The sequence below is a fragment of the Leptodactylus fuscus genome, chromosome 2 (genome assembly GCF_031893055.1).
Source record: "Leptodactylus fuscus isolate aLepFus1 chromosome 2, aLepFus1.hap2, whole genome shotgun sequence".
Classification (NCBI taxonomy): domain Eukaryota; kingdom Metazoa; phylum Chordata; class Amphibia; order Anura; family Leptodactylidae; genus Leptodactylus; species Leptodactylus fuscus.
The window spans coordinates 49,673,083-49,700,466 of NC_134266.1; the positions used below are offsets into that span (position 1 = coordinate 49,673,083).

The window sequence follows — 27,384 nt, forward strand, 5'->3', positions numbered from 1 at the left end:
TTTGCCGTCTTTGCATGTATTCAATGCTTTCTGATCATTACACAAAATTATATATTAGACAAAGGGAATGAGAGTGATCACAGATACCGTGCACTCGTATCACCTTTATAAAAAAAAAGTAACTCAGCCCAAGAACAGAAAACCGAAAAAAAAAACTCCAAGTCTATGTCAAGATTTTCTTCTTGTTACAATGCCCCGATATGATGTCAAAATGCCCCACTATGATCCAGCATGTGTAAATCCGGCAAATCCAAACCTTCTCTTGTTTAACATCTTCAGTCATGGGAGAGTTGGTAGGTCTCAATACACATTAGATGGTTGTCAGTGCAGTCAAAATCATCAGATCCTGTGGACATATATCTAATATGTATGGTCAGCTTTATATACATGTAGGATATCCAAATGGCTTTCCCATCTGCAGTTTTCCTAGGCTTTTATGACTGACAAATACCACTGGTTTACAGTCATAAAAAATTCCATGGTTTTCCGGACTACTTCCAGTGCTAGCTGTATATAAATCCAGTTAGTATGTATGCCACTGCGGATTTGGAAAAAGCAAGATGATAAAATAATTCACGTTCACCTATGAGATTGACACACAAAGGCAGATTTATTAAAATTGGCCCATCATATGTGTGATTTATGAAGAGGCTCCATGCACCAGAATGGAGATCTACACTAGTTAGAATCCACTATGTGTATGTCCCCACGTGCTCTGCCCACAATTGCACAGTGTTGTGAACGAGGTGCAGAACAGGAACTATGGCGCACAATTGGTATAAGAAAGGGCCTTGCACCAGAAAGCTGGCGTAGAGGGATTGATAAATCTCCCTCACTGTCTTGTAGGCTCTTACTATGCTAAAGCAGAGAACGGTTTGGTTTAAAGTGACATCTGCTGTCCCTCTGTATGACATATGAAGGAGGGCCATTTTGGCCCAATCCACTGAAAACACTGAAAAAGAAGATCACATGGCTGCATAGATGCCATGTTCAGAGTCTTTCCTAGCAACAGTAATGAGCCGCACAAGGAAGGCTTCCGCATAGTTGCAAGCTGTCCCTGGAAATGGGCAGGAAGGGGTTGTAGTTTTGGCAAAATTAACCCAATGGTGAAAGATCAAGATAAAATTTACTAGGATTTTGTCCATTTCGTGCATAGCGCACTTCATCAGGCTTGCTACATAGTGCGGGCCAACTGTCCAGACCGCAAAACTCACGACAGGTCCTATTCCTGTCCGGTTTTGCGGCCACTATTTATTGAATTAATAGGATCATGGAAGCAAGGCCGGTGCACGGTTCAGTCACGGCCGGAGGCCAACACACAATCGTATGAAACTGGCTTTAAAATGATCCTGTCATAGTGAAAATGGATTGTGTGTTATACAGAACTGAGCACGCTGATATATAGTTATGGGCAGCATGGTGGCTCAGTGTTTAGCACTGCAGCCTTGCAGCGCTGGAATCCTAGGTTCAAATCCTGCCAAGGGCAACATCAGCAAGGAGTTTGTATGCTCTCCCTGTGTTTGCGTGGGTTTCCTCCGGGTACTCCAGCTTGATCCCACAAACCAAAAACATACTGATAGGGAATGTAGATTGTGAGCCCTAAATGGGACAGTAACTAATAATATCTGTAAAGAGCTGTGGAATATGATGGTGCTATATAAGTAAGCGTAATAAATAAATAATAATAGTTGTATAAGAAAAGATTCAGTATAACCTATCACGTATCCTTGTCATTTATCAGTTTATCGCTGATTATTCAAGTATTGAGAGTCCAGTGGGTGGTCCTACTTACACAAAAGTAAATGGATTGCATTACTGGATCTATTCCTACAAATCAATATATCAATATGCTCAGCTCCTCCTGCTTTATATCTAAAGATTGGACTGTATCTTTAGTTTGACAGGTTCCGTTTAAAAGGAGTCAGCAGGAAAATTGGTATCAAATTAATGACAGTACTTCGTAGGGCGACTTCTACACTTTCCAAAGATGCCTTTTTTTATTTTGCATTACATCTTCATGTTGTGTCTTCTCTGGCCAGGGCATCACTCACTGCACCAGACAACTACTCCTAAGTGCCGCACAGCCCCATTACTTGAGTGACATCTCCCATTTTGTCTGCAGTTACAGACACACTATTTTTTTTACAATCCGTAAGACCTGTGCTGGTTACTGTGCTGTCACTGACAAGGGTATATAATGGCTCACAGTCTCTGTATTCATTGTCCATTATAGTAATTTAAAGAGGACCTTTCACCATATCCGGGCACATGCAGTGTTATATACTGCTGGAAAGCTGACAGTGCGATGAATTCAGCGCACTGTCGGCTTTCCCGATCTGTGCCCGGTGTGAAGAGCTTACGGCCCGGTACCGTAGCTCTTCTATGGTCAGAAGGGCGTTTCTGACCATTAGCCAGAGACGTCCTTCTGCCTCGCGGCGCCAATCGCGCTGTGCTGTGGAGCCGGGAGGAACGCCCCCTCCCTCTGCTCACACAGCTTGTCCGTAGACTAGCATTATCAGGAGCGGGAGGGGGGCGTTCCTCCCCGCTCCACAGCACAGCGTGATAGGCGCCGCGAGGCAGAAGGACGTCTCTGGCTAATGGTCAGAAACGCCCTTCTGACTGTAAAGCGCTACGGTACCGGAACCGATAGCGCTTTACACCGGGCACGGATCGGGAAAGCCGACAGTGCGCTGAATTCAGCGCACTGTCAGCTTTCTGGCAGTATATAACACTGCCTGTGCCCAGATATGGTGAAAGGTCCTCTTTAATCATGGCCTGTAGCCGATCTCCAGTAGGAATCAGGAGCATCTGCTTTATCTGTACATGCGAAAGCAGATCTATCGCCTTCGATTAAGACTATCTGACATTACATTAGAAATCACTTTCTTTAATCGCTGCCCCAGGGAAGCTTTTATGTGGAGCTTGTGTAAAAATTTGGTTTGGCAAGAATTTCTTCTCTAGATGTGATAACACACCATTGTAAATTGGTCTGCAATGAGATTTTATAGGAAAAGTATGCCCCCTGCAGGTAAGTATCAAAAATAGCAGTGACAACGTAAGGGATTGCTGACATGAGGAGTCAAATCTACTTATTCAGTAGAACAAAAGAAAGAAGATTTAACCACAGTATCAGATAACATTATGACGTGCTGCCTTACTTATCATTCATGTCTATGCCCCAGACTCCGCGTAATCCTGGACTACATAGAAACTGGAGTAGATGAACATCATGGAGACAAATGGATGATTGATTCATGTTCCAAGTGCAGAAAGTAGACGAGCAGAGTAAAGGTGAATACACACTAGGGCAGATTTATCAAGACTGGCATTTCCTACTTCGGTCATAATAAAGAGCTGGACATGCGCAAAATGCTTTGATTTATCATCTTAATAAATCGGACACACAACCGTGCGCCAGATTGGGATTCTACAGCAGTCAGGAACTGGCTGAGATTTCCTGTATAACTCATGGCAGAAAAGTGGTGTAAGTTATAGTAAATATGTCAGGCTGCAAGAAAAGCGCAGAAGGAGGGGATGTGTCGCATATTTGGCACAACAAAGGACCTTGTGAGGCGTGGATCGAGGCTTGTGGCAAAGATTTTTAGCAAGCTAGGACCTTGCGCCAAATGTGTGCTTCAATTTCATCCCTCTACACCAGAAAATTGGTAAAGTGGAAAAGATAAATTGCTCCCATAGGCCCCACTTAGCAGGCTACAGCCAAAAAGTGCTATGGTAAACAGGGTCGGACTGGGATGTCTAGGGCCCACCAGTGGAATTGTTTCTAGGGGCCCACCACCAGGACCCTGCAGACCAGCGATGCCGAGACATGGCAGCTAAAGGTAATACCATCTCGGGAGCCATGCTGCTCACCCGCCATACAATGTGCAACAACATACTACCTAAACCTACTGCTACACTCTGTATGGAAAGTGAACAGCGCTGCTCCTAGAAATGTTACCATTACCTATAGCCACGCTGTCCTGGAATAGCTGATCTGCAGAGGTCCTGGCTGTTGTATCATCACAGATGTAATATTGACGGCCTATCCTAAGGACAGACCATCAATATTATAAAGTTGGATAAATCCTTTAAAGATTTGTCCAGGAATTGGATCAACCCATTTGCCTGGCGGGAGGTGTAAAATAAAAAAATAAAAAGTGCCTTCACCTGTCCCCATTGCTCCATTGTCCGCTGCCAGTGTCCATTTAGTCTCGTGTCGGCACCTCCATGCTGGGAGTCCTGCACCTCATGGGACCACTGAAACCAATCAGATACAGGATTTCCAGAAATAAGGCCATGAGACTGAACAGACACAGGCAGGAGGATAACGGGGCGCTGGGGACAAAAGCTCAATGAAAAACACTGCGTCTCACTGTTGTGCCTAATCCATAAAGAGGACCTTTCACCTCCTGAGGCACATGCGGTTTAATACACCGCTAGAAAGCCGACAGTGCGCTGAATTCAGTGCAGCTTTCACATTCTGTGCCCCCGGTGAAGAGCTATCAGTGCCGGTACCGTAGCTCTTCACTGTCAGAATGGCGTTTATGTCAGTCAATCAGTAACGCCCTTCCTCACAGCAGCGTCCACTGCACTGTACTGTTGTGAGGGGGCTTTGCTTACCGCCTAGTGATGATGCTGAGCGGTGAGGAACGCTACCTCCCCCCAGTACACGTCTATGGACGAGCATTATCAGGAGGGGAGGGAGCGTTCCTCCCTGATCTCATAGTACAGCACAATAGGCGCTGCTGGGAAGAAGGACGTTCCTGACTGACTATAAGAAACACCCTTCTGACAGTAAAGAGCTACGGTACCGGGACCAATAGCTCTTCACCGGGGGCACAGAATGGGAAAGCCGATAGTACGCTGAATTCAGTGCACTGTCAGCTTTCTAGCGGTATATAAAACCGCATGTGCCCCAGGTGGTAAGAGCTCCTCCTTAACATCTCAATATACTGTACATCACACTATAAGGATAAGACCTAGCACAGCGTCCCACAGCAAAAAAGCGCTGCATGAAAACCCCCGGCGCCGACACATCAGTTTTTCCTGCAGCGCTTTTTGCAGAAACTCCACAGAGGTTTGCTCCGAGGGCTTTCTGCTTCCATTATACCTATAGGGACAGTGTAGGTGTTTCCGTAGGTATAAGTGCTGCGATTTCCAAAAACTGCAACAGTTACCTACACACTCATACATATACATTCATATATACACACACACACACACACACACACACACATATATCATAGCATATACACATTTATATACATTCATATACCATATATACTAACATATATACATACACTCACACATTATTATAGCATACTGTATATACACACACACATACCTGTATACAAACATACAGTCCTCACACAGTATACAAGACACATGCTTTAACCCTTAAGTACTATCATAGTGTCTATCATAGTGATATGTGTATGGTAATGGTGTATGATAGACACCATGGTAGGACTTAAGGGTTAAACAAATGTACACATATACATATTACACATTACAGTTTACCAAAAAAAAAAGAAAAAAATATACTCACATTTGTGAAGCAGCAGCAGCAGCAGACTCCTCTGTCCCCACACGGGCCGATGTAAGCGATGACTCACTCTGAAGAGGAGGGGGAGGGGGGAAAGTCCCGGCTTGCAGAGAGATCGCTTTCTAAGATTGCACTGGCAGGAGGCCTCTGTGTAAGTGTCGGGGCCCTGGGAAACTGCAGCAGCCGTGCTTTTTTATGCATTACAGCGCTGCCAGCAGCCTGGGGCCCCGAGCTTACTGTTCCAGCCCCTGCCACTAGCAGCATCGCTCAGTTTGCAAATGCACTGGACAGGGGCCCGAACCAGCCCCTGACATTCCGATCGGGCCCCTGACCAGTGCTTCTCCTGCCTATGCGTTTTCTTAAATAAAACGTGCAGCAATATATAGTCGGGCCTGGGGCCCACCGGGGGATTCCCCGGTGCTCCGGCGGCCCAGTCCGACCCTGATGGTAAAGACCATGGCAGAAACACATTGCATTTTTTTCCACACTGATTTTCATTCATAGTCTGCAGAGTTTTCCTCTTTCTGCCCTAATTATATCCATATGGAAAACCCCAGCGTTTCCATAGGTTTAATTGACATGCTGCAATTTACAAAAACATTAATGTTCGGGATTTTTTTCTGCACTGTGTGGATGGGATTAGCTATAATTCACTTTGCAGGTACTGTAAAATGCCACATTTTTTGCTGCGGTGTTGCCATTATGTGGGCCCTGGCCTAAAGGTGGCAATACACCAATTTTTTTTAATGAGCGCATGTGCTTGGTTACAAAATGTGCTATTGAGTGATCACTCTGTACCAGCCAATAGGCCAATACTGAACACATACAGGAGGAATGATCATTAAAGCTATCGTTTACCTTGACATACACTTTCATTGTATATATCCAGTTTATCAGTGAATATTACTTTCAGACAGTGCTCACTCCTTCAACAATCATTCATCCTACAGCTATATATTGCTATATGAAGCTGGCTCAGCCAAGCAGTGCATGTGTACTGAAATGGGAGGGTTGAGAATAAGCTGCTGGTAGGGACCTCTGGCGGTGGCTTTTTCCCCTCAAAAGGATCAGGCATGATAAAATCTAACTATATTCCCTGACATCTGCTGTAGGAAGAGGGTCAGGAGGTCCCAATACACATAAGTCTATGTTCATGTCTGTGTTGAATGCTGCATTAGGAAAATCGGCTGAAGGATCTGTTAAAAGTTGGGGACGAAAAATTACTGACAAAATGATACCGAAATGAAAGATAAATGGACCCCATTATAGGTAATGAAATCTTAAAGAGGAGCTTCCACTTCCTGGGCACATTGAGCCGACAGTGCACTGAATTCAGCGCACTATCTGCTTTCACATTCTGTGTCCCCGGTGAAGAGCTATTGGTGCCGGTATCGTAGCTCTTCACTGTCAGAAGGGCGTTTCTGACAGTCAGTCAGGAATGCACTTCATCACAGTAGCGCCTATAGTGCTGTGCTGTGTGAGGAGGCGTTCCTTATCACCCAGTGATGATGCTGAGCGGTGAGGAGCGCCTCCCCAGTACTAGTCTATGGACAAGTACTATCAGGAGGAGAGGGAGACGTTCCTCCCTGCTCTCACACTACAGCACTATAGATGCTTCTGACAGTGAAGAGCTACGGTAGTGGCACCAATAGCTCTTCACCGGGGGCACAGAACATGAAAGTCGGCTTTCTAGCGGTATGTAAAACCGCATGTGCCCCAGGAGGTGAAAGGTCTTCTTTAAGGACTCCTTTGGCTTACACCATTTTAAACATAGGAATAGAACAACAGAATACAGCGCAGACGTCAAACCTTACATGGTCACCCAGTCCTACAACCATCTAATGTGTATGGCCAGCTGTCACAGCAGCCAGCCGACAACTATCTCTCACAAATTCCTATACAAATTAGACAAACCAAGCATCTGTGCATTCTCAATCGGGTCAGGGGACCTCCCCAAAATATAAGGATCAGGCATGTATAAATCCATTTGCAATCCATAAAGAGGACCTTTCACCACCTCCACCAATTCCAGTTCTTAGTATCTGTTAATAGGCAACACTTCACTGATTCTGGCACAGCCTGTCATACAAAGGCCAATATTTTGTAATGCATTAGCTTTGCAATGCATTGCATGAGTGATCAGAACCCCTGAGGTTCAAGACCTCTAGGAGGTCTGATAAATGCAGTAAAAAATTATAATAAAAATAAAAGATCAAATCTTTCCCTAGAATACATATAAAAGTTAAAAATTACAGTGAAACACATCCACAAGAGGTACCCCTGAGTCCACAAATGCCCCTGTTATCGATGTCAGAATATCGGCTTCCCAGTACATTGTACAGAATAATAAATGGTACCATTATGAAGACCAATTTGTCCCACAAACATTAAGCCCTCACATTATGGGGTTTGGAAGGCGGGGAGTCAAAAACGAAAATCGAAAAATATCATCGTGGGATATATAATATACATGATTAAGTACAGTGATGTCACAGTACAGGGATAATACACATAGAGAAGTCACAAAACAAAGATAATAAAAAACTGTAATATGTTGTCATAGTGATGATATATTAAACATAATGAAATCACAGTACAGAGATAATAAACACAGAGTTGTCACGGTACATGTATGATCAATAAGACGGTGCATATCTTCCAACTGTCCTGGAGTCAGAGGGACAGTCCTGGATTTTGGGTGAAAGTGTTGTGCTGTGGTGTGAATTGAGCTGTATTAGATTTAGGATCTTTTATGCCAGTTTACTTTAGTGTAGGTGCACAGTTCTGGCAGAGGTGGCACAGGGAATATTAAGACCAATGTACTAAACTCTGGTCTTTAACAATCCCCCCTGTGTGATGTTAGCTTAACTTATATCTTGGCCTTAGGATAACATGACTTTTTTCTTAGACTTTGCAAGGAATACTTTGCTTTTAATATTCTTGGTGAAATGTGTTTGCCACTTGGGCATTCAAATCTGCATGGGGACTGAAAGACGGAGAGCTGTAGACTACAATGGGGTCTGTCGGGCTTCTGCTGGTTTCATACTTTACAGGACTTTTCTCTGACGATTTTAGACAGAATCTGTGGAGATTCCAATACAGACGTGAACTTAGCCTTACTTTGCAAGGCATGCTAAACATACTTTTTTTGCATGTGCCCCCTTCGGAGCGTAACTACCGGGGTAGCAGTGGTAGCGGCTGCCATCGGGCCCAGGACATTAGGGGGCCCAGTGGCAGCTGCTATTGCTGCAGATTTTTTTTATTTTTTTTATAGGCTGTTACCTGCTGGAGTAAATCATCATTGAAGATGGCCATCATCATCTGAGAGTGCACCAGAGCCCAGGGAGAGGTAAGTAACAGTGTTTTTTTATGTTTGTATCCTCACCTGGGTCTCTGATTATTATACTCTGGGGTCTGAAAAGACCCCAGAGTATAATAATAGTTCATGGGTGGTCCACAATAGACATAATACTGTGTGCAGAGGCCACTATGGGCTATAATACTGTGTGCAGGGGCCACTATGGGGGATAATACTGTGTGCAGGGACCACTATGGCGCATAATACTGTGTGCAGGGGCCACTATGTGGCATAATACCGTGTGCAGGGGTCACTATGTGGCATAATACTGTGTGCAGGGGCCACTATGGGCTATAATACTGTGTGCAGGGGCCACTATGGGGGATAATACTGTGTGCAGGGACCACTATGGGGCATAATACTTTGTGCAGGGGCCACTATGGGGGATAATACTGTGTGCAGGGACCACTATGGGGGATAATACTGTGTGTAGGGGCCACTATGTGGCATAATACCGTGTGCAGGGGTCACTATGTGGCATAATACTGTGTGCAGGGGCCACTATGGGCTATAATACTGTGTGCAGGGGCCACTATGGGGGATAATACTGTGTGCAGGGACCACTATGGGGCATAATACTTTGTGCAGGGGCCACTATGAGGAATAATACTGTGTGCAGGGGCCACTGTGTGGCATAATAGAGAGTGCAGGAATGGGGGTGGGGTCGGATTCTTCGAGGGGGAAGGGCAGGGCCGGCGTCAGCGCACGGCATAGTCGGGCAAGTGCCGGGGCCCGCAGAGCCTCTGGGGGCCCCCCGGCACTTGCCCGCCCCAGCACTTGCCTGTCCCAATATCAGCTCATCGGCGTCGGACGGGCGCCGATGAGCTTAATTAAATACATAAGCGATTAAAGCAGGAGCTGTGTGTGAGCTCAGCTCCTGCTTTAAAGCTGTGGCCCGGCGTGCGTGTGTAGGCACGATGACATCATCACATCGCGCCTACAGACACAAGCCGGGCCGCAGCTTTAAAGCAGGAACTGATCTCACACACAGCTCCTGCTTTAATCGCCTATGTGAATGGAATGAGCGTGGAGAGAGGAGCGTCGGGGGAACGATGGAAGGTGAGTGTAAGTGGTTTTTTTGTATTAATTATTAAGGTGGAACATAATGAAGGGGGCCCATGAAACTGGGGGAGGGGGGAATGGCATGACACTGGGGAAGATGAAGGGGGTGGGGAGAGAACGGCATGAAACTGGGGACAGAGATAGAGGGGGCCCAATGAAACTGGGGGGCAAATGAAGGGGAGGGGGGGAACGGCATGACACTGGGGAAGATGAAGGGGATGGGGAGAGAATGGCATGAAACTGGGGACAGAGATGGAGGGGGGGACGGCATGACACTGGGGCAGATGGGGGGGTGGAACAGCATGACACTGGGGCAGAGACGGGGGCCATGAAACTGGGGCAGATGAAGGGGGAGAACGTGATGAAACTGGGGACAGAGATGGTGGGGGGACATGAAACTGGGGGCAGAGGAAGGGTGTATATGAAACTGGGGGAGAGATGGAGGGGGGGCATATAATTTACGGGTGACTGTAGGAGGATTATACTGTGTGGGAGCACATGATAAATTAATGAGAATGGGCAGAGTCAACATAAGTGGGTGGAGCCAAATTTGCCGCGGCGCGCAGAGCACTCTTTCTACTCTTTAAAAATTGGGAGGTATGGCGTTGGTGACGCCACACTCCTGTGTGACGTCACTCGCTTCATCTGCAACACACAGTGTCTCGACTCCCCCACCTCCTTTACAAGGGGGCCCACTGAGGCTCTGTCGCCCAAGGGCCCATAAAAACCTGGAGCCGGCCCTGTCAAATGTTCACCTTGGCGCCCTGCCATTTCATAGTTACGCCACTGCACCCCCTTATTATTGTCTTGCATGTACCTCAATAATATTTAGCAAAAAAATGATGCACATGTTTGTTATAGAAGTGTTCTAACCTATATCAGCCACTTTCTCACAACTTATGAGGTAAGTGTGAAAGTGTGGAAAACATGAGATAAATCTTGTACATGTCATATTCTTTGACATATGACAGTAGAAGTCTGGTAGGTTCTTCTTTTGTAGGTATGTGTTCACACAACGCAGTACAGCTTGGTTCCATTGCACAGCATGTCTCAGAGCAGACACCAGACTGAGGAGGGAGGGGGCGCAGCGCAATAATGGCAGCAGACGCTTCCTGATTCACTGCTTAGCAACCAGAGCAAGCCAAACACAGCGGAGACTGCGAGACACCCAGAGCACAGGCCTGTCCATGGGGAGAGCGGGTGTCATATTTTAGCAGAGCATTCATTCCCCTGCTCTGCTGTCAGCATACAGGTAAGAAAATAGACAAAAATAATTTCTTTAGTTTTCTGTTCATTTTCTTTTAAGGCCGGGACGTCACTTGGGGTAAACGTGTTACTGTACCTGCAAAGTGGACGGGACTCTGACTAATCCCATCCACACATTGCAGAAAAATATCCCCAGTGCACATGCTGTGATGTCAAAAACTGTTGCGTTTTTGGAAATCTCACCATGTCAATTATATCTACGGAAACGCTGGTGTTTTTTGTATAGATATAATGGAAAGCAGAAAGTCCACTGAGGAAAATTCTGTGAAAAGCATTGCAGGTAAAAAACGTGATGCGTTTCCGCCACAGTTTTTTCCCACAGTGCTTTGTGGCTGTGGCCCGCTACGTGGGGCCTTAACCTAAATGACACCAAAATTTGCTAAGACTGGAGGATTTTTGTGATAATCTCAGTAATGGGGCCACATCATCTAGTAGTCAGGAAATGAAATACATTTATAAAATAAAAATCCATTTCCAACTAACTCTACAACAATCTGCATCGCCTTTGGATACTATACCCACTAGACTATATCTTTAGATATTATACCCACTAGACTATATCTTTGGATACTATATCCATTATACTATACCTTTGTATACTTTACCCACTATACTATACCTTTGGCTACTATATCCACTATACTATACCCACTATACTATACCTTTGTATACTGTGCCCACTATAGTATACCTTTGGCTACTATACCCCCTAGACTATATATTTGGATACTATATCCATTATACTATACCTTTGTATACTATACTATACCCACTATACTATACCTTTGTATACTGTACCCACTATACTATACCTTTGGCTACTATACCCACTATACTATACCCACTATACTCTACCTTTGTATACTGTACCCATTATACTATACCTTTGTATACTGTGCCCACTATAGTATACCTTTGGCTACTATACCCACTATACTCTACCTATGTATACTGTACCCACTATACTATACCTTTGTATACTGTGCCGACTATACTATACCTTTGGATACTATACCCACGATACTACACCTTTGGTTGTTTTACCCACTATATTATACCTTTGTATACTGTACCCACTATACTATACCTTTGGCTGCTATACCCACTATACTATACCTTTGTATACTGTACCCACTATACTGTACCTTTGGCTACTATACCCACTATACTATACCCACTATACTATACAGTACCTTTGTATACTATACCCACTATACTATACCCACTATACTATACAGTACCTTTGTATACTATACCCACTATACTATACCCACTATACTATACAGTACCTTTGTATACTATACCCACTATACTATACCTTTGTATACTATACCCACTATACTACACCTTTGGTTGTTTTACCCGCTATACTATACCTTGGGATACTATATCCACTATCTTTCGAAATTGTACCCACTATACTATATCTTCAGATACAACACCACTGTACTCTATCTTTGAATAATGGGTAATGTTCACACTGACTATGGTTACAGCAATGTTATTATTCCAGGATCTGTTTGGAGATGCAATTTTTATTTCACTGCAAATTCTTAAAAAGTTGCATTTCATAAATGCCCCCTGACAAAAACTGGCCGGAAAATATTACTTTTTTTTATTACAGATTTTGAATTTATGGCTCAAGGAAATAGCTAGCACACAACTCTGGTGATCCTCGGCGCATTATGCTGCGGCAGCTTTCAGATAAACATGCTGTTCAATTTCCCTGATGAAAATTCGGCAGTGACGCCATCCCTTGTGCCCACAGCCTTAGGCCTTATTCATACAAACATAAACCTGTCCATTTTTCATTATTTTTTTTTAGTACTGACATGTGAATATAGCCTATGGGAGATTTATTACATTTTTGGAACACAGCAGTCATGTTTTTCGAATCCGAGACAGCCCCTTTAACCAAAGTATATTTACATGGCAAGCATCAAATGTATTGTTTTTTACATACTTTTTAGACCTTTCTGTAAAGCTTCTAGTAAAAAGTGTGGCTTAGTATAGTTGTAAAAGGTGCTAAATTTATTAAGGATCACGTCTGTATGAATTTTAATTAGAGTTACGTCTTATTTTCAGTAATATTGAGATCCAGGCAGTTATACAGTCGAGTCACATTATTATAACCACAAGTTAATATCCAGAGTAGCTGCCACCATGTACAGCAGCTAGATGAATCAGTAAGGTGCTGGTAGGTTGCGTCAGGTATCCGGAGCCACGCTGACTGTAGTGCATCCCACACTAGCTGGAGGCTGCGTGGGGGAGGATCCACTGAACGAACACAATGATCAAGGTGTTGCCACAGATGCTTAATTGGGTTCATGTCTGGGGAATTAAGGAGCTACGGAAGTACTTGGAGGTCTAGGTTGTACTCTTCCAAGCACATATCTAGCCATGTGACATCTCACATTGTCATCCTGAATAATTACATCTGCCCTAGGGAAGACAAACAGCAAGTATGGGTGTATGTGATCTGCAAGTATGGATTTAGACCTATATCAGTTTGGAGCATCTTCCAGATGGATGAGCGATTCCAGAGAATGCTATGAAAAAATTCCCCATTAGCCACCATTAGCTTGTGTTCTTCCAGCAATGGTTGCAGGCCATTTGTTCTCTGATGTTTCTCGCCTGACTTGCCAATATCTATTTGTTTGATGAATGAAATTGTGATGGAGAAGGCAACCCTTTGCCGATCAGCAGAGGTCCCATTCTGATTCTGCTATGCAAATTGACGCCTTTTTTTCTGATTCATTTGTATAGGTGCATTGACCATCAGCACCAGAGCCCCATACACAGGAGAGTTCACTGACTTATTATTTTAGACACATGTCCGGTTCATGTTTACAGTCAGTTCCTCCACTTTAGCTTGCCACTTGGCTCTTGCGCACCTTTGTAGTCAACATTCACCTCTCATATGAATAACACATGGAGCTCCACAGTTTCCATGTTCTTCTTAATGGTGCCATTTGTCCTTTTCCTACAGCAGCACATGAACAGTTCACAAACTGTGCTATTTCACAACTACAACCACCTATGGCCCAAAAACCAAAGATCACACTTTTTCGTAACTCTGACAAATTGCCCCTTTTACCCACGACAATGAGGAATGACATGTCTTCAGACTATCACACCGCGTAAATACAGTACCCACCAAGTCAGCCCACAACTTATATGGGCTATACACTGCCAACGTAGGTAGGAGATGGTCATAATAATGTGACTTGACTGTGTATTATTGTTATTCTTAAGATTATTTGTGATCTAATACTGTTACTATATCTTTTAACTTAGAGAACTATGGAACCAGGATGCAGTGGTGACTCCATGGAGAACTGTGATTCAGTGATAAATGGCTTCACAGACACTTCAAAAGGTAGTTTGTGCCATTCTACCGAGACAGAGGCCGGCTATAAAAAGATATTTACAGATACAATGCAAGAGAGGGGAATAAAACTGCAACAGAGAACACTAGAAAAGATAAAGATACAAAGACAACGGAGGGAGAAACTTGAGAAGGAATCCCCGGCTGATGCACTGGCGAGGGATTGGTTCAGCCAAGAAAAAGCTTCCGCAGACACAAGAACTTATCTTCTTGACCAGTTGATGTCTTCAGTTGTGCATGGTGTTGAGTCTCTTCTCATGGAGTTGGAAAAGAAAAAAGTTCTCGAAAATGATTCAGTAAAGTTTGACCCAGTGAACTATCTTGGAGAGTTCCTCATGAGACAAAATCCGGAGTTCATTTCTAGGACTGAGAAGTCGGCCTATGTTCGTGGCTTGGAGGAAGTAGTTGCTGATCTGAAAAACAATGTTTTTGATCTTGAATTCAACAGGTAAGAGTAAAGAATGTTGTTTGGCTAAGTCTTACATTGTGAAATCCTCCTGCATACACCTTCATAGAGGGCTCAAATCCACTGTGCAACCTCTTCTTTAACACCCCTCACCTCTCACTAACTCTTAGAATCGGTTTATGACATTTTAGTTTTAAGAAAAGTACGACTCCTAGCATTGACTAAATTGGGTATTAAGCCTGGTACATGGTTATGTTTTTACTATATTCTTTTTTTTACTTCATGGTATTGTCTTATAATACATTTTCATTTACATAGTGCCAACATATTCCATAGCACTTTATATATTATAGGATTCATGTACAGACAATATTAGACAGTACAGGTTATGTCCATTTCTGTGTCAGAGTCTCCATCACAGATCCGTCAGACGAAAAAGTCCTGAAAGCCAAACTTTTTGTCATTCAGACAGACATCCAATGGACACCCAACAGACCCCATTATAATCATAGTATGTGTCCATGATGGAATGGATTGGTTTTTCCATTATTCTGGTCCTCAATTCACACAATATGAGTGAGGGCCCTGCTTGCATGAGCTTACAATCTATGGGCTAGTTCACATGGGGCAAAATTATCAGGATTTTGACGCGGAATCCGTGACTAAATCCTGTCACCTCCCATTGCAATCAATGGGAGCCGGTCATTTCCTTTTTCCGTGAGCGGTTTGTTCCCGCTCGCGGAAAAAAGAAGCGAGCTGCCCTTTCTTCAAGTGGATTTCACGGCTGATTCAGTAAACATTTCAAACTGCATATATTGGATATTACTCTCATTCCCTTATTGTCTTGGTTAGCGCGTTCCAGAAAACTGGTGCAACTTATGAGAAGTCTTGGGGTCAGGAGAGGAAGGCTTAAGAGTATTGAAGAGATTACTCTTAGATCACTGGCAGAATTGAGATCATGAGAATGGTGGTATACAAAGATGAGGAAGGAGATGTAGGGAGGCGCAGCACTGTAAAGGGATTTTTCGGGTGAGAATGAAATATTTAAATTGCTTTCTATGCTGGATGGGCAGCCAGTGCAGTGACCAGCACAGACTGGAGCCATCTTATATTATAGATAATGCATTACATTGTATTAGTCACGACTTTGTTGATGGCAGGCTTGGTCAGCTAAAAGAAGAACTAAAGGAAAACCAAAATAAAAGAGTAAAGGTGGAAAATATCCAGGGCCAGGTAATGGAGAAGAGGAAAGGAGCTTTGTCTTTGCAGTTTCAAGAATGGACTTTGGATGTTAGCAGCAGGATTCCTCTTGCACTGGTAAGTGTAAATATACATGGACATATATGTATCTATACTGGCAAGTCAGTAGATTAATAATGTCCTTTATTTTATAACATTTATGGAATTCGATACAGTGGCATAACTACCGAGGTAGCAGGGGTAGCGGCTGCCACAGGGGTTGGGACATTAGGGGCCCGGCGACAGCCACTACCGCTGCGTTTTTTTTTTCTTAATAGGCCGTTAATGGCGGGAGTTACTCCAGCCGGTAACGGGCCCTATTTACTTACCGATCCTGGCAATGGCCGGGATTGGTAAGTGACGCCACGGGCCCCACAAACTTCATGATTATACTCAGGGTTCTTTTCAGACCCCCGAGTATATTGATTGGAGGTCCAGTGGAGGTGAGGGAACATAACAAACACTGTTACTTACTTCTCCGGGCTGGTTCGGCCCTACTTCTGTGACTCTCCCTGACGTCACATGACCGGGGCCTGTGTCCCGGGTCATGTTGTGTACCGGTTCATGTGACTCCCGGGAAGATGGCCGACACCATCGAAGACGGCAGCGGAGCTGGAGGTAGGTGAGTAACAGTGTTTTTTATGTTGGTACCCCCCTTCGGTCTCCGATTATTATACTCTGGGGTCTGAAAAGACCCCAGAGTATAATAATTGTTCATGGGTGTCTACAGTGAGGCATAATACTGTGTGCAGGGGCCACTATGGGGGATAATACTGTGTACTGGGGCCACTGTGGGGCATAATACTGTGTGCAGGGGCCACCATGGGGCATAATACTGTGTACAGGGGCCTCTATAGGGGATAATACTGTGTGCAGGGGCCACTATGGGGCATAATACTGTGTGCAGGGGCCACTATGGGGCATAATAGAGAGTGCAGGAATGCAGGGGGATTCGGTCGGGGTCTTCGGTGGGCGTCAGTCGAGGGGCCCCCATGTCAAAAGTTCGCCACGGGGCCCCGACGTTCCTAGTTACGTCACTGATTCGATGTATCCATCATTAGTCCTTTCAGTTCAGTGACTGTTTATATAAGGTATATACCTACTTTTAAAGTTTGTAGATCTCAGTAAAGTAAGTCTAATATAATTTTCTCCCTCCTCTCTGAAATTATGCATAATGGATGTAAATGATGCTTCATCAGCTAAGGATAGGGATACAATTTTGTCACATAATTTAATAATTCTGAAAAATTTACATATATATATATGTAGTTAGCTGTCTTTAAAGGCTGTAGTATAGGATGTTATGCCTTAGGTATAATATATAAATATTTAATTTTATATTTCCCCTTCAAATATAGGTACAAAATGCTTTAAAATCCTTTGGTGAGGTCATCTCTCAGTATGCAATAGACAACAAACCAGGTAATTTGAATATCCACTTCTTCAACTAACATTATTTAAAGATGTTTTTCCATAAATATTATATATCACGATTCACGGGATAGGGAATAAATATCTGAGCACTGGAGGTCCCAATGTTAGGCCAATCACAAGGAATGTATATGACACCGTTCTGCCTGCCCTGACCTCTGCCTTGCTTTAAAGGGTTGGTCTTGTTATGGAAACTTATCCCCTATGCAAAGGACAGGGGATAAGTGGGAAACCGCTGGTGGCTGGATCGCCGTGTCCCCCAGTGATTAGGAGGAAAGAGGACCAAATGTCCGCCTTAGGTCTCCTTGTGAATGGAGCACCAATGCTTGAGTGACCAGTGCTCCATTAATTTCATTGGGGCTATAATTCCTACAACCTCATAGAAGTGAATGGAGTGCCGGTCATGCAAGGACACTGGCGATCCATTTACTAGGAGGCCTCAGGGAGACTTTTGTTCTGCCATTTACCTGATCACTGGACTGTCCCCCAACCATGTCTCTGACTGTTCCTTTGGTGCCACGTGTAACCCACATAGGTCAGCTAATACTTCTAGTGTAAGAGGTAGTGACGTGGCGATATCCCAGGGCACCACTTAGACAACACTTTTAGGAGTAGCAAGAAGTCAAACCTGTTCAGTAACACAATGGGACCACATGGGCTGCACTACAAGGAAAAACCACAAAAATGAATGACAAAGTTATACTGGCTCCTGTCACGCATATTTATTATAAACTATAACATTTTGCTGTTACACACACATATGGATATATATAACTATAATTATAACTTCTCTTTGGCAGTATACAATAAGGAGCTGGTGACTGCAGACACAATGGAGCAGAAGATAAATGAGGAAGAATTTGTAGAGGTGAAGGATAATCCTGTCTTTCTGTCCTCTCCTTGTACGCATCACAACTTTATCTAGATATTTTCTAAGTCTTTGTACATCAATTCATCCTACGAATGATTTGTTACTTACTTATTGAATGTGCGATGAATCACACTCTATGCCTTTATTATATTATCTTACCTTTTTCTTTACAGTATGTGTATCCATTTATCAGTCATCTGAGCACAGACGTATTCCAGGAGTTCCTGCACCACATGGCTCAGTGCGCTGACATGTTCCGTGAGACAATTCGCCATGATATTTGGAGACAGAGATTTTCGGAACTGTTTCTTGCATGTGATTCAGGAAAGGTTTGTTCAGTGATGTATTCTAGTTATATATATAGGCTCTGTTCACATATGAGTTGTAGCTTCAGTTCATCATGGACAACACAGTGCTCTGCTAGATCTGTAATCAGAACAGCTCTTGGGACTGCAGGAACCTATGATACAGCAAATTCAGGTTACTAGGTTCACAATTGAGGAGCCATAATACCGTCCATATAATATGGGTAGCTGTCTGAATAAACTTCTATAGATGGAGACTACAAACAGAGCCTTCAATGCAAATGTAAGCACATATCTAAAACAATGTTACATGACCTGCTATGATATATTTGTCTGGACCATTGCAAGCCCATGTGAAACAATCAAATCTACCGGCTGATGACAAAATAAGTTTTTTTGTTGCAGATTTTCTGCAACATTCATGTGACCGGTGGCTATTCACATGACTGTTGTAATAGGCTGTCAAAAAATAGGTCATGATTAGAGATGAGCGAACACTAAAATGTTCGAGGTTCGAAATTCGATTCGAACAGCCGCTCAATGTTCGTGTGTTCGAACGGGTTTCGAACCCCATTATAGTCTATGGGGAACAGATACTCGTTAAGGGGGAAACCCAAATCCGTGTCTGGAGGGTCACCAAGTCCACTATGACACCCCAGGAAATGATGCCAACACCTCTGGAATGACACTGGGACAGCAGGGGAAGCATGTCTGGGGGCATCTAACACACCAAAGACCCTCTATTACCCCAACATCACAGCCTAACAACTACACACTTTACACACTCAATACCACATCTCTGACAGTAGGAAAACACCTTGAAACATGTGTATTTGGCACTTGCAGTGAGGAGAGCTTGTCACCAGCAGTGAATTTGGCCCTTGTAGTAAGTTGAGGTTGGCACCAACATTTGTTTTGAAAATCAGGGTGGATTGAGCCTCTAACCAGCAGAGTTTGGGCAAATTCATGGTGGAGGGAGCCTCTAAACACCCCAGTTTGGGCAAATTCATGGTGGAGGGAGCCTCTAAAAACCCCAGTTTGGACCAATTCATGGTGGAGGGAGCCTCTAACCAGCCCAGTTTGGGCAAATTCATGGTGGAGGGAGCCTCTAACCAGCCCAGTTTGGGCAAATTCATGGTGGAGGGAGCCTCTAAAAAACCCAGTTTGGACCAATTCATGGTGGAGGGAGCCTCTAACCAGCCCAGTTTGGGCAAATTCATGGTGGAGGGAGCCTCTAACCAGCCCAGTTTGGACCAATTAATGGTGGAGGGAGCCTCTAACCAGCCCAGTTTGGACCAATTAATGGTGGAGGGAGCCTCTAACCAGCCCAGTTTGGACCAATTAATGGTGGAGGGAGCCTCTAACCAGCCCAGTTTGGACCAATTAATGGTGGAGGGAGCCTCTAACCACCCCAGTTTGGACCAATTCATGGTGGAGGGAGCCTCTAAACAGCCAAGTTTGGACCAATTCATGGTGGAGGGAGCCTCTAAAAACCCCAGTTTGGACCAATTCATGGTGGAGGGAGCCTCTAACCAGCCCAGTTTGGGCAAATTCATGGTGGAGGGAGCCTCTAAACAGCCCAGTTTGGGCAAATTCATGGTGGAGGGAGCCTCTAACCAGCCCAGTTTGGACCAATTCATGGTGGAGGGAGCCTCTAAAAAACCCAGTTTGGACCAATTCATGGTGGAGGGAGCCTCTAAACAGCCCAGTTTGGGCAAATTCATGGTGGAGGAAGCCTCTAACCAGCCCAGTTTGGACCAATTAATGGTGGAGGGAGCCTCTAAACAGCCAAGTTTTGGGAAATTCATGGTGGAGGGAACCTCTAACCAGCCCAGTTTGGACCAATTCATGGTGGAGGGAGCCTCTAAACAGCCCAGTTTGGGCAAATTCATGGTGGAGGGAGCCTCTAAAAAACCCAGTTTGGACCAATTCATGGTGGAGGGAGCCTCTAACCAGCCCAGTTTGGACCAATTAATGGTGGAGGGAGCCTCTAAACAGCCAAGTTTGGACCAATTCATGGTGGAGGGAGCCTCTAAAAACCCCAGTTTGGACCAATTCATGGTGGAGGGAGCCTCTAACCAGCCCAGTTTGGGCAAATTCATGGTGGAGGGAGCCTCTAAACAGCCCAGTTTGGGCAAATTCATGGTAAAGGGAGCCTCTAACCAGCCCAGTTTGGACCAATTAATGGTGGAGGGAGCCGCTAAACAGCCCAGTTTGGACCAATTCATGGTGGAGGGAGCCTCTAAAAACCCCAGTTTGGACCAATTCATGGTGGAGGGAGCCTCTAAAAAACCCAGTTTGGACCAATTCATGGTGGAGGGAGCCTCTAACCAGCCCAGTTTGGACCAATTAATGGTGGAGGGAGCCTCTAAACAGCCAAGTTTGGACCAATTCATGGTGGAGGGAGCCTCTAAAAACCCCAGTTTGGACCAATTCATGGTGGAGGGAGCCTCTAACCAGCCCAGTTTGGACCAATTAATGGTGGAGGGAGCCTCTAACCAGCCCAGTTTGGACCAATTAATGGTGGAGGGAGCCTCTAACCAGCCCAGTTTGGACCAATTAATGGTGGAGGGAGCCTCTAACCACCCCAGTTTGGACCAATTCATGGTGGAGGGAGCCTCTAAACAGCCAAGTTTGGACCAATTCATGGTGGAGGGAGCCTCTAAAAACCCCAGTTTGGACCAATTCATGGTGGAGGGAGCCTCTAACCAGCCCAGTTTGGGCAAATTCATGGTGGAGGGAGCCTCTAAACAGCCCAGTTTGGGCAAATTCATGGTGGAGGGAGCCTCTAACCAGCCCAGTTTGGACCAATTAATGGTGGAGGGAGCCGCTAAACAGCCCAGTTTGGACCAATTCATGGTGGAGGGAGCCTCTAAAAACCCCAGTTTGGACCAATTCATGGTGGAGGAGCCTCTAAAAAACCCAGTTTGGACCAATTCATGGTGGAGGGAGCCTCTAGCCAGCCCAGTTTGGACCAATTAATGGTGGAGGGAGCCTCTAAACAGCCAAGTTTGGACCAATTCATGGTGGAGGGAGCCTCTAAAAACCCCAGTTTGGACCAATTAATGGTGGAGGGAGCCTCTAACCAGCCCAGTTTGGACCAATTAATGGTGGAGGGAGCCTCTAACCAGCCCAGTTTGGACCAATTAATGGTGGAGGGAGCCTCTAACCAGCCCAGTTTGGACCAATTAATGGTGGAGGGAGCCTCTAACCACCCCAGTTTGGACCAATTCATGGTGGAGGGAGCCTCTAAACAGCCAAGTTTGGACCAATTCATGGTGGAGGGAGCCTCTAAAAACCCCAGTTTGGACCAATTCATGGTGGAGGGAGCCTCTAACCAGCCCAGTTTGGGCAAATTCATGGTGGAGGGAGCCTCTAACCAGCCCAGTTTGGACCAATTAATGGTGGAGGGAGCCGCTAAACAGCCCAGTTTGGGCAAATTCATGGTGGAGGGAGCCTCTAAACAGCCCAGTTTGGACCAATTCATGGTGGAGGGAGCCTCTAAAAAACCCAGTTTGGACCAATTCATGGTGGAGGGAGCCTCTAAACAGCCCAGTTTGGGCAAATTCATGGTGGAGGGAGCCTCTAACCAGCCCAGTTTGGACCAATTAATGGTGGAGGGAGCCTCTAACCAGCCCAGTTTGGACCAATTAATGGTGGAGGGAGCCTCTAACCAGCCCAGTTTGGACCAATTAATGGTGGAGGGAGCCTCTAACCACCCCAGTTTGGACCAATTCATGGTGGAGGGAGCCTCTAAACAGCCAAGTTTGGACCAATTCATGGTGGAGGGAGCCTCTAAAAACCCCAGTTTGGACCAATTCATGGTGGAGGGAGCCTCTAACCAGCCCAGTTTGGGCAAATTCATGGTGGAGGGAGCCTCTAAACAGCCCAGTTTGGGCAAATTCATGGTGGAGGGAGCCTCTAACCAGCCCAGTTTGGACCAATTAATGGTGGAGGGAGCCGCTAAACAGCCCAGTTTGGGCAAATTCATGGTGGAGGGAGCCTCTAAACAGCCCAGTTTGGACCAATTCATGGTGGAGGGAGCCTCTAAAAAACCCAGTTTGGACCAATTCATGGTGGAGGGAGCCTCTAAACAGCCCAGTTTGGGCAAATTCATGGTGGAGGGAGCCTCTAACCAGCCCAGTTTGGACCAATTAATGGTGGAGGGAGCCTCTAAACAGCCAAGTTTTGGGAAATTCATGGTGGAGGGAGCCTCTAACCAGCCCAGTTTGGACCAATTAATGGTGGAGGGAGCCTCTAAACAGCCCAGTTTGGACCAATTCATGGTGGAGGGAGCCTCTAAACAGCCCAGTTTGGGCAAATTCATGGTGGAGGGAGCCTCTAAAAAACCCAGTTTGGACCAATTCATGGTGGAGGGAGCTTCTAACCAGCCCAGTTTGGGCAAATTCATGGTGGAGGGAGCCTCTAAACAGCCCAGTTTGGGCAAATTCATGGTGGAGGGAGCCTCTAACCAGCCCAGTTTGGACCAATTAATGGTGGAGGGAGCCGCTAAACAGCCCAGTTTGGGCAAATTCATGGTGGAGGGAGCCTCTAAACAGCCCAGTTTGGACCAATTCATGGTGGAGGGAGCCTCTAAAAAACCCAGTTTGGACCAATTCATGGTGGAGGGAGCCTCTAAACAGCCCAGTTTGGGCAAATTCATGGTGGAGGGAGCCTCTAACCAGCCCAGTTTGGACCAATTAATGGTGGAGGGAGCCTCTAAACAGCCAAGTTTTGGGAAATTCATGGTGGAGGGAGCCTCTAACCAGCCCAGTTTGGACCAATTAATGGTGGAGGGAGCCTCTAAACAGCCCAGTTTGGACCAATTCATGGTGGAGGGAGCCTCTAAACAGCCCAGTTTGGGCAAATTCATGGTGGAGGGAGCCTCTAAACAGCCCAGTTTGGACCAATTCATGGTGGAGGGAGCCTCTAAACAGCCCAGTTTGGGCAAATTCATGGTGGAGGGAGCCTCTAACCAGCCCAGTTTGGACCAATTAATGGTGGAGGGAGCCGCTAAACAGCCCAGTTTGGACCAATTCATGGTGGAGGGAGCCTCTAAAAACCCCAGTTTGGACCAATTCATGGTGGAGGGAGCCTCTAAAAAACCCAGTTTGGACCAATTCATGGTGGAGGGAGCCTCTAACCAGCCCAGTTTGGGCAAATTCATGGTGGAGGGAGCCTCTAACCAGTAGAGTTGGTGGAAATCAGGGTGGAGGGAGCCTCTAACCAGCAGAGTTGGGGGAAATCATGTTGGAGGGAGCCTAGTATTAGCAGAATTGTGCAACGCTTATGGTGGATGAGTATGAGGATGCGGAGGAATTGGAGAGGTTGAGTACAGACATGGAGTTTCATGTTGGGGTGCTTTACACAGGTGGGCACAAAAATGAAGGCTCTATCCAGTGGTGGTTCATTTTTATCAAAGTGAGCCGGTCGGCACTCTCAGCTGACAGACGGGTGCGCTTGTCAGTGATGATGCCACCGGCTGCACTGAACACCCTCTCAGATAGGACGCTGGCGGCAGGACAGGACAGCACCTCCAAGGCATATAGGGCAAGTTCAAGCCACAGGTCCAACTTCGACACCCAATACGTGTAGGGCGCAGAGGGGTCGGAGAGGACAGGGCTGTGGTCGGAAAGGTATTCCCGCAACATGCGCCTATACTTCTCACGCCTGGTGACACTAGGACCCTCCGTGGCGGCACTTTGGCGAGGGGGTGCCATCAAGGTGTCCCAGACCTTAGACAGTGTGCCCCTCGTTTGTGTGGACCGGTGAGAACTTGGTTGCCTACTGGAGGAACTGCCCTCCCTGCCGCCAACGTCACATGCTGGAAACATCTCCATCATATTCTGCACCAATTGCCTGTGGCAAGCATTGATGCGATTGGCCCTCCCCTCTACCGGAATAAAAGACGAGATGTTGTTTTTATACCGGGGGTCAAGGATAGCAAAGATCCAGTACTGGTTGTCCTCCATGATTTTGACAATACGCTTGTCGGTTGTAAAGCACCCCAACATGAACTCAGCCATGTCTGCCACAGTGTTAGTTGGCATGACTCCTCTGGCCCCACCGGAAAGTTCAATCTCCATTTCCTCCTCATCCTCCATGTCTACCCATCCGCGCTGCAACAATGGGACGATTCGCAGTTGCCCGGAAGCCTCCTGTATCACCATCACATCATCGGACAACTCTTCTTCCTCCTCCTCCTCCTCCTCCATTAAACGCAGTGAAGCGGACAGATGTGTGGACCTACTCTCCAGCTGTGACGGATCGGATGCTATCCCTAACTCCTCTGTGTGATCTGAGTTATCCCTGATGTCAATCAGGGATTCTCTCAGAACACACAAGAGCGGGATTGTAAGGCTCACCATCGCATCCTCAGAGCTCACCCTCCTTGTGGACTCCTCAAAGACCCGTAGGATGTCACAAAGGTCTCTCATCCATGGCCACTCATGGATGTGAAACTGAGGCAGCTGACTTTGTGGCACCCTAGGGTTTTGTAGCTGGTATTCCATCAAAGGTCTCTGTTGCTCAACCACTCTATTCAACATCTGAAACGTTGAGTTCCAGCGTGTGGGGACGTCGCACAAAAGCCGGTGTTGTGGCACATGCAGGCGTTGCTGGAGAGATTTTAAGCTAGCAGCGGCTACTGTCGACTTGCGAAAGTGGGCGCACATGCGCCGCACTTTCACCAGTAGCTCTGGAACATTGGGGTAGCTCTTTAGGAAACGTTGCACCACTAGGTTGAAGACGTGGGCCAGGCATGGAACATGTTGGAGTCCGGCAAGCTCCAGAGCTGCTACCAGGTTCCGGCCGTTATCACAAACGACCATGCCTGGGCCCAGGTGCAGCGGCTCAAACCATATTGCCGTCTCATTGAGGACGGCATCCCTCACCTCGGAGGCAGTGTGCTGTCTGTCCCCCAAGCTGATCAGCTTCAGCACAGCCTGCTGACGTCTACCAACGCCAGTGCTGCAACGTTTCCAACTCGTAGCTGGGGTCAATCTAACAGCGGAGGAGGAGGCGGTGGCGGAGGAGGAGGCGGTGGCGGAGGAGGAGGCGGTAGAGGAGGAGGAGGAGGGGGGTGTTCTTCTCGTGTCCCTGCCAGGAATGTTAGGCGGGGAGACGAGGTACACCGGGCCAGTTTGGGAAGCAGTCCCAGCCTCAACTACATTCACCCAGTGTGCCGTCAGTGAAATGTAGCGTCCCTGTCCGCATGCACTTGTCCACGCGTCGGTGGTCAAGTGGACTTTTGTGCAAAGCGCGGAACTAAGGGCCCGCCTGATGTTGAGTGACACGTGCTGGTGCAAGGCGGGGACGGCACACCGGGAGAAGTAGTGACGGCTAGGGACGGCATAGCGAGGTGCCGCAGTTGCCATCAGGTCCAGGAAGGCGGGAGTTTCAACAAGCCGGAACGCCAACATCTCCTGGGCCAGCAGTTTAGCGATGTTGGCGTTCAAGGCTTGCGCGTGTGGGTGGTTAGCAGTGTATTTCTGCCGCCGCTCCAATGTCTGAGAGATGGTGGGTTGTTGTAAAGAAACGCCTGATGGTGCCTTTGATGGTGCAGGAGAAGGAGATAAGACAGGACCAGGGGAGGATGAGGTAGAAGTCAACAAAGTGGCGGAGGCAGATGAAGTGGTGTCCTGGCTCGTCCTCTGGAGTGCATCGCCAGCACAGTCAGCAGTGGCAGTGGCAGAGGCAGAGGCAGTGGCAGAGGCAGTGGCAGTGGCGTGAACGGCAGGCGGCCTTTGTCCTGCCGTTGCTGCCTGCCACTGATTCCAGTGCTTGGATTCCAAATGACGGCGCATTGAAGTGGTGGACAGGTTGCTCTTCTCAGAGCCCCTAATCAATTTCGAGAGGCAAATTGTGCAGACAACACTATATCTGTCCTCGGCGCATTCCTTGAAAAAACTCCACACCTTCGAGAAACGTGCCCTCGAGGTGGGAGTTTTTCGGGGCTGGGTACGAACTGGAACATCTTGGGAGATTCCGGGTGTGGCCTGGCTTCGCCTAAGCTGCTGACCTCTGCCTCTGCCTCTAGCTACCCTTTTTGGTGCTGCACCTGCCTCAACATCCACACTACTTTCCCCGCTTGACATCCCCCCTGTCCAGGTCGGGTCAGTGTCCTCATCATCCACCACTTCCTCTTCCAACTCCTGTCTCATCTCCTCCTCCCGCACAATGCGCCGGTCAACTGGATGCCCTGACGGCAACTGCGTCACATCATCGTCGATGAGGGTGGGTTGCTGGTCATCCACCACCAAATCGAACGGAGATGGAGGAGACTCTAGTGTTTGAGCATCTGGACACAGATGCTCCTCTGTTAGGTTCGTGGAATCGTGACGTGGAGAGGCAGGTTGAGGGACAATGAAAGGAGCGGAGAACAGCTCTGGGGAGCAGGGACAGTTTGGGTTATTGTTCTGTAAAGCTTCGGAATTTTGGGAGGAAGGAAGACAAGACTGTTGGGTAATAGGAGGAGAGGAGGCAGAGTCTGACTGGCTGCTGGACAATGTGCT

General features: G+C 46.5%; 1 protein-coding gene across 1 annotated transcript in view; it reads left to right on the top strand.

The window, feature by feature from the left end:
• The first annotated feature begins 11,145 nt into the window (after positions 1-11,145).
• Positions 11,146-27,384, top strand: part of EFCAB5 (EF-hand calcium binding domain 5) — a 48,690-nt gene continuing 32,451 nt past the window's right edge. Inside the window, exons 1-6 of the mRNA XM_075263735.1 lie at positions 11,146-11,217; positions 14,529-15,067; positions 16,186-16,342; positions 17,623-17,686; positions 18,496-18,563; positions 18,740-18,895. Coding sequence (XP_075119836.1) covers positions 14,535-15,067; positions 16,186-16,342; positions 17,623-17,686; positions 18,496-18,563; positions 18,740-18,895 — 978 coding nt within the window. The 5' untranslated portion in view covers positions 11,146-11,217; positions 14,529-14,534. The remainder of the gene's footprint in view (positions 11,218-14,528; positions 15,068-16,185; positions 16,343-17,622; positions 17,687-18,495; positions 18,564-18,739; positions 18,896-27,384) is intronic.